Below are 7,660 nucleotides of genomic sequence, written 5' to 3'. Positions count from 1 at the left end.
TGCTGGCCTGCCGGCGCCTGGCCCTGCGGCGCTGCGCCCTTGACCTCGTCCGCCCCCGTGCCAGGCTTGGCCTCCATCTGGCAGCGTCTTTGTGTGCCTCCAGATGCCTGTCGGGAGTCTGGCGGTTATCTCGTAGCAAGCATGAAAGCGTAAAATAAAACCAGGGAATGACGCCCAAGGGCACTTGTCTGCTGAGGGAACACTTTCACATCTGGACATACAGCCCACTCGAAGGGAGGTGTGGAAGGTGCTTTTGGGAGGGAGTAGTAAATCTTTAACAGATAAGTCCCTTTTCCCCCAAATAGTTGTGATTTAAATATTGATTCGGTCCTGCCTCTCTACGGCTGTATCTGTCACGTTCTACTGCTGCAGTACTGCTATCTGGCAAGTTTTTGTTTGGTTGTTGGTTGGTGTTTTTTTTTTTTAGGTGTATGATAGCTTTGTGGCTTGTTTTTTTTTTTAAAAACGGGAAACGACTCTCTGACTTGTGAATTTGAAAAAGTCACTCTCCCCAGATCTCTCACCTATAATGAAAAAGTAAATAAGGTCAAATAGTTCTCTTTCTGTCTTCCATTTTGCAGGTTGCCACTACAGCTGTAAAATTAGTGTTTGTACACCATGCAGTCTACCAGGAAAGTTTAAAAGCCTAGGCAACGCAGGAACAGGCATGGCCAGGTGTTAACTGGACCGTAATGAGCTTAAGAAGATATTGGTGTCTGTCAGATTAATCAGATTACTTATTAACAAGACAGCAAGAGCGACATCATTAACATGGATGTCTTACCCACTGCAAAATCCTTTAGTTCCTTTTATCAAAGGTATATGCCAGTGATTCTCAGACTTTAAAAAGTGGCACATACTCTGAGGTGTTTGACACTTTCTCATTTTTTCTTGAAAACTGTCACCGATAAAACACGAATGGGTATGTTTTCAAGGGGCTGACAGGGAATAGTTGGCCTAGGAAGAAAGGGAAGGTAGCTAGATATTTTTCTGCTGCTTGTTGTCTGTAATAAGACATTGCAGTAGAGTATTTGTGATCCTCAGATTTCTTTATCAATACCCTCCCCATGATGGTCACAGCCTACCGAGAGAGATGCATTTATAGTCATAATGTGAACTGAACTGTTGCTGCTTTTAATTTTTTTCAGGTTTGTCATCAAAGGAAGCCTGGCTGGAGCTGCTGTATACGTGGCATATGATCAGGGACTGCTGGGCAGTGGTACACAAGGTGCTGAAGCCCTCAAAAAAGCTCAAGCAGCACTGCCTCCAGCTATCCAAGAGTGGACAAATTACATAGGCTGGGAGGTAAAGATTGTGCAGATGAACACAGTCAGGAAAACAAACACATCCTCTGACTGAGGAGGAGAAAGCATTGGGGTGATATTCTGGTTCCAGTGACGCTGGCAGGAGTTTTGCTGTTGGAACTGGATTTCACAGTGATAATATTTTGAAGAGGATTGAAATGGAAGGAGGATAAAATCTTTAATTTAGGGGAGAGACATTGCTCACAGATGTTATTCCAAAGGAGACGGGGTAACTAGCCTATGCAGGGTCAAGGAGGAGATTGCAAGCATGCTCTGTGAGGTATTTCACTATGTACTGGTATTCCTAAGTTTCTTTTGAAGGATCCTACATGCTTTTAAAAAATTAATGAAAATATTCTCCTCCCAATATCTCAAGCTGCTAACAGTTTGTCAGGTTGAATTTAAATTGCCTGAAGAGGCCCTTCTGTTTGAGTAATTCTTAGTTTTTAAAATCCTCAGAACAACAGAAGCCTTTGCTGAAAGTTTGAAAAGCATTTTTCATATTAGAGACTATTCTAAACTAATAGATAACTGTAAGGAGACAGCCATGGAGATGATTTTTCAGGAGCACCCAAAAGATAAGTACTGCCTTCTGCCCCTACTTTATACTGGGGGGAAGAACAAAGTCCAGACTTTAAGCCTCATGTCTGATGCCTTTTGAGACTTAGGGAGAGTAGGCACTTAAGTATCTTTGAGATCTGAGGTCAAGAGGCTTCTCCAAGGTGGTGTGAATCCTGTTACAAGTGAAACCCCTCAAGTGCTGATATTTTGTCTTTCTCTTTCTAGCTCCCACCCGCTCCAAAATTTGACTTTTCCCCCTCTGATTACTGGAATAAAGGTAAAATAACTTCTCAACAAACTGAGAAAGGAGCAAGGGGCCAAGAGTGATGTAGCTTATAGCAGTCTTGTTTCAATACTGTCCTCCTAAACTGAATGTCAGAAAAGGAGGTGATAGATGTTACAGTCTGGTGGAAGGAGCATTGGGACTGGGACTAAGGAAGCGTATTGTGCTCCAGGTTTTACCAGTAGCACACTGAGTGACTCTGGACTTAATTTCTTGTTCCAGCTGTGAAGTAAGTAGGAGCATGAGTGCCCATAAACGTGCCTGCCTTTTCTAACCAGAGGAGCTGATGTTTCTTTTACCTACAAAGCTTGCTGCCCACCTGTGCCCCAAGACAGGCATGCCTACGCTGTCCTAGAATCTAAGACTGAATGTTTCAGTGAAGTGTTTGAGGAGGCCTGTGGCCCCCATAACAAATAGTTAGAGTTTATGCACCAGTGAGTTCATGAGCACTGGTAGCAGTCAGAGAAACTAGAGCATAAAAATAAACGATGACTTAAGCAAGGTGAACCTTTGGGTAAAGATTGAGGAGTGTGTAAACTCTTCAGATGGTAGTATGTCTGAACTCGGCCTCTGACTTTTCCAGAGGGATGAGTATTCCCATTATTGCTAGAGATTTAGAGATCTTCTTTGAAGGCCAAAGCATGTTATAAATACCTAGTAAGTTAATTTATATTTTTTATGGTGTAGCAAAAAGTCTTCATGTAATTGTGGGGAAACATGGTCTGCAAGTGTCGTGACATGTCTAACATCACCCATGGAGTCTGTAGCAAGGCCAGAAATAAAATGGAACTTAGCTCAGTTCTTTCTTTCAGTCTTGCAATTGTTTATCCCTTATACTGGTCCTGAAGTTGGAATTTCTCTGTGTCACAAATGCTACTGAGACAATAAAGCTGTGATTGATCCATGGATCATTCAGACCTCAGTGTGTTTGAAAGCTTCTGAGATAGAGATAGATTTTTCTCTCCGTGTTTAGAGAGACCTACAATGCTAGAATAACATTAGGAAATTTGGCTTGCATGATGATGATGATTGGGATAATTCTTCTCTGCTTTCCTTGCAGGGGTGCAGACAGTTATGTCTGCCTTGTCTGTAGCTCCCACCAGGGCCTGCGAGTACACTGTGGAAGGCTGGAAGTATGTGAAGGATCTTGTCAAATGAACACATTCTCCAGGGTTCATGATTCTCTCCATCCTATGTTGTCTTTGGGGTGATGCATAGTGCATCCCTCTAGAGGGCAGCTCAGCCATGCAAGGGCTACAATAAAAGACTTTGGAACTTCCATTTGTATTTGGGTTGGTTTTAGCATGCAGACTGCAATAATTGCTTTCTGTCTTACCGGTAATGAAAGGCTTCAGCAGAGATCATGGATCAGTTGTAATGAAGTGATGGCCATATGCTGAGGTATAGCCCCTGTTCTAAAGCTGTCAAGCTTGCTAACTAAACAGATTATTCTAAAGCTGAATTAATCTTAAAGGTTAATGCCATCTAATTCAAAACAAGCCAACTAGAGTTAAAAAAAAAACAAACAAGGTAACAGTAAAAGGTGTCATTTGAAGACAAAGCACTTGTCTTCAAGCTAGCTGAGGAAGGAGTGCCCCTCTCAGACAAAGAGCACATTCTTGATGTGAAAGCAGCTTCCCAGTGGTCTGTGACTTGTCACACAGTTGGGAGTAGCCAGTGCTAGTTGCAGTACTTGTTGATGACTGTGTAGTAGAAGGGAGGTTATAAGTCTGTTATGCAAAACTCTAGGAAGTCATAGGAAACTTTTAACACACCCCCGCCCCGATCTGTTTGGCCTATGGGCATTGCCAGTGTTCCTAGTACATGAGCTTGAACGGCAAAATCACAGTACTGTTTAACTGTAATTCTTCCAGCAGCTGATCCAAATACGCCCTTGGGTGCATAGTCAATGACCAGTAGCACTGTTAAATTCACACCTGTATCTGAATTCCCAGCTCCACAGCATAGGTTATTTGGAGGCAAGGGTTTAGGTTTTAAATTTTACCAGCTGTTGGATAAAACTAAGTGGGTTCAGTTTGTCTCTTGACTTAAAGTATTCTGTCTGCTAGCTTTTTTAAACGCCTGTAAAATAGGGCTGGAAGTACTTCTAAGAAACTGGCACCTCTGTGTGTAAAGCTTTTTGGCAACTAAGCGAGAGAGAAAATGGAAATGGGAAGGATCTCCAATCACAGCAGAGTCCCCGTGGAAGGGAGAGTGAGACTGAGGGATTTCCTACTTCATCTAAACCTAGTGCCCCCATGAAGAATTAGGCAGAGGTACCTCAGGAACAGAGCCCATTGACTGCAGCTATGTGTTTTGTAAGTTCTTTGCAATGGAGCAGTGCTATTCTGTGGCTGAGCTATGAACAAGTATATGAACATAAGCTAAACCCACAGCTGGCCACTGAATAACTTTGCAATCTGCATGGACATTTTTTAATTTCTTTATTTTTTGAATGCTTAGAGACTTCAAGCTATGTTTTCCTACCAGACTTTCTCCTAGTTTTTGCATGAATAAAAACAGAAATGTGATTTTTTTTTTTTTTAACCAGAAGCCTTGTTTGCTGATGAGAAGCAATACAAAAGAGGAGACGGGATGGGAGGTTCCCAGAAAGCACAAATATTCTCTTGCTATCCGCCTCTTCTTCCCACAGGAGACCGATAGCTCCTGTGAAGAGGAGGAGCAAAGATTACAGTGCACTTCTCAGTTCCCTGCCAAAATATAAGTAGGTCCAGAAGATGCTGGAAGTAGCAACTAGCTATCAAGTCAACGCAAGAAATGGAGTAAATTTCACTCTGGCAGGGACCATCGTGAACATGTAACCATGTATTGGGGACATATGGAGAAGAACCAGAGTTAGCAGGGAGAAAATTGTTCGCTGGTGGTAGACCTCTGTAGAAGAGGCAGTCAACACTTTTTTGGTAGAACAGCAGTGTGCAACATACAGTTAAATTAAGACCTGGGCAGAAAATGGATTCCTGGGAACTTGCTCCTGCCATCAGTTTTCTGAGGACTTTTTTTTTTTTTTTAATGTGAGAAAAATGTATGTCCATATCATGATGGGTTAGGTACTAACATCTTGTTTTCCTGGTGGAAATACGAGTGGGCACATGATATAAAAGCTGAAGAGGTGTTTTATCACAGTGGTATTTCTCGGGATGGAGGACAAGGATGTAACACAGCAGGTTTAGAAGTCAAAGTAAAGTAGCTCATTAGCAGGATATCTACAGTAATTCATTCCAAAATGCTTTTGATGCATGTGTTCAGTCCTGTCATGTGTCCTGCTCACCCTCAAAGCATTAACAAAGTAGCTGGGAAGCAATTTCCACAGCTCCTACAGCACCGCAGCTGGCCTCCTCTGCATTGTGAGCTGTTTGGTTTGGTTTGGTTTCCCTAGGAACAGGCCATAAGGTACATATGCTGTTAGCGCATGTTACTTCTTCACCTCTCCAGCTATGTCCAGGACATGAAAAGGCACGAAACAGAAGCAGCTAATCAGTTATCTGCAGTTGTCTCTTGCCTTTGCTGCTATGAAAGCATTCTTGCAAAAAGGAAGTCAGTACCAGTTGCTACCGAAGTGAGGATTGTCAGAAGCACAATCCACCAGCATGTCTGGAGGACCAAAAAAAAAAAAAAAAAAAAGAAAGAAAAAGACACATTAAAGGCCAATTCTCTGCAGGCTGGACTCCAGAGGATGTCTAGGAGTTGCATAGCTTGGACCTATTGGGTCTTGAAGGTACGTGTCTGCAAATCCCTTTCAATTGATGCGTACTTTGTCATAGGCATTTGGAGCTGCCCTTTGTGTGTACCTGCTGACGATGGAACCTGTCTGGGTGATTAGCTATCTAATACATTTTTTTCCTGAATCTAAGATAAAGTTTAAGCAAGAGGAATTATACCAATAGCCAGATAGTTTGCCAAACTTATGAAGTTCAGCGGCAGCTGAACAAGAAGTTGTGAATCTCAGCACCTTCACCACACTTTAGTCTCTCCTTCCTACTGGCACTTTAGAAGCTAGTGTGAGGTGGAGAAGCAAAATCCTTCACTGATGCTCACCTGCAAACTGGCAGTGTCTTCCAACTCAATGAAATCTAAAATGAAGTTGCTTACTCTTGCTCCGGGTCCATCTTCATCCACATGCTGGCAGATGTGAAACTTCACAGTAGGCCATCTTTGCAGGAGAAAGCTGTTTTCTGCAAGAACTGTACAGCATTGTAGTAACATGCTAGTAGAAAGATGGATGGGCTGGCATATGTGCGTGCATGGCCTAGGACAATTATACAAGCACAGGGTGAGTCACTGAGCAAAGTGTATCTGCATGAAACATTTTGCTAGCTTGCAACATGCTCCCATTTGTGGACTGTGCATATTTTAATGTTAATGTTGATGAAGCCTCTCCCAAGGTCAGCTTTCAGTCACAGCCAAGGCATATATAAAGGAGGACCGATGGCCTAAGATGGAGTTACAGATTTATTCTGTAATTAAACTTGTGCAGTGGGATTGTGGCATGAGGTTGCAGAAGTCATTATGACATGGTATTAGCATCAGTATGAGTCTGTTTCTTATACACACGCATGCTTCCTGTGAAGATCGGATGGGTTGTAAATACACAGCTTGTAACCTCTCAGCTCTTGGGTCTCTATCCCAGAGCTGCTGCTCCTGCTTTCAAAACTCAGGACAGAGATTGTCCTGGCTGCTGGCAGCAGAGGTGGCATTTCTCCCACACTGATGTGCACACAGTCGCATTGTTCTAGTCCGTGCTAGTTAACAGAATGAGCGAAGACGCAGCTACAGGACAGGAAATAGGCAGGGGTAGGCAGGGAGAGCAGAATGAGTGCTGACTCAGATTAGGAAGCAGATTTAAAACACAAGAAGGAAGACAGATTTGCAGGGGTTTTTTTCCTTTCTTAAACAGGTAATTATATGATGAAACTTACTGCCAAGAGATTTCAGAGGATTTGGCTAAGGTATAAATAGCTTTAAAAAACGCTTAAGTTAATTCCTGGAGGATGGGTCCATCAGCAGCCTTTAAAGCTAATGGTCCAGATGGAAGGTACACCTCAGTAAACCTTGGAGTGCCAAACACAGGGAGTTTATGACCTGATGAAGGATTGCTCTACATGCACCCTGCTCCAACATAGTTTTCTTTACACACCTGCCTCTAAAAGACAAAGAATACCAGGTGGGAAGAACTTTTTCATCTGCCCCAGTCCATCTATTCTCCTCTTATTACATCTCAATGACAATGTGTATATTCAATAAGGGACTGATCCTTTCATACAATTGCTGGATTTAAGTCAAATGTTTTGCCAAGTCTAGTTTGTGACCTGTAGAAATAACTGGAGGTAAGACAGGGTGCTAATCAGATTTCTTTGCTGAGCAGACAAAGTAGCAGTGTAGAAGTTGACTTGTTAAAATAGTACCTGTGCTGCAGCTCACGGAATCATTGAGCTTGGAAGGGACCTCTCAAGATAATCTAGTTCAACCTTCATGCTCGAGCAAGATCAGCTAG

The 7,660-nt window shown here is 42.7% G+C and overlaps 1 protein-coding gene across 1 annotated transcript; it reads left to right on the top strand.

The window, feature by feature from the left end:
* Positions 1–1,148: 1,148 nt before the first annotated feature.
* On the top strand, positions 1,149–3,306 carry LOC104614812 (chromosome unknown open reading frame, human C19orf70; the record flags this gene model as incomplete). The annotated part of the gene is made up of 3 exons (XM_010290623.1): positions 1,149–1,305; positions 2,091–2,142; positions 3,209–3,306. Coding segments are annotated over 3 exons (307 nt in total), but the record flags the coding sequence as incomplete, so codon positions are not given.
* Positions 3,307–7,660: the final 4,354 nt, after the last annotated feature.

Source organism: Phaethon lepturus, unplaced genomic scaffold, assembly GCF_000687285.1.
Source record: "Phaethon lepturus isolate BGI_N335 unplaced genomic scaffold, ASM68728v1 scaffold47947, whole genome shotgun sequence".
Classification (NCBI taxonomy): Eukaryota; Metazoa; Chordata; class Aves; order Phaethontiformes; family Phaethontidae; genus Phaethon; species Phaethon lepturus.
The sequence above is the reverse complement of the archived record's forward strand: the minus strand, read 5'-3'. Positions and strand labels throughout refer to the sequence as shown.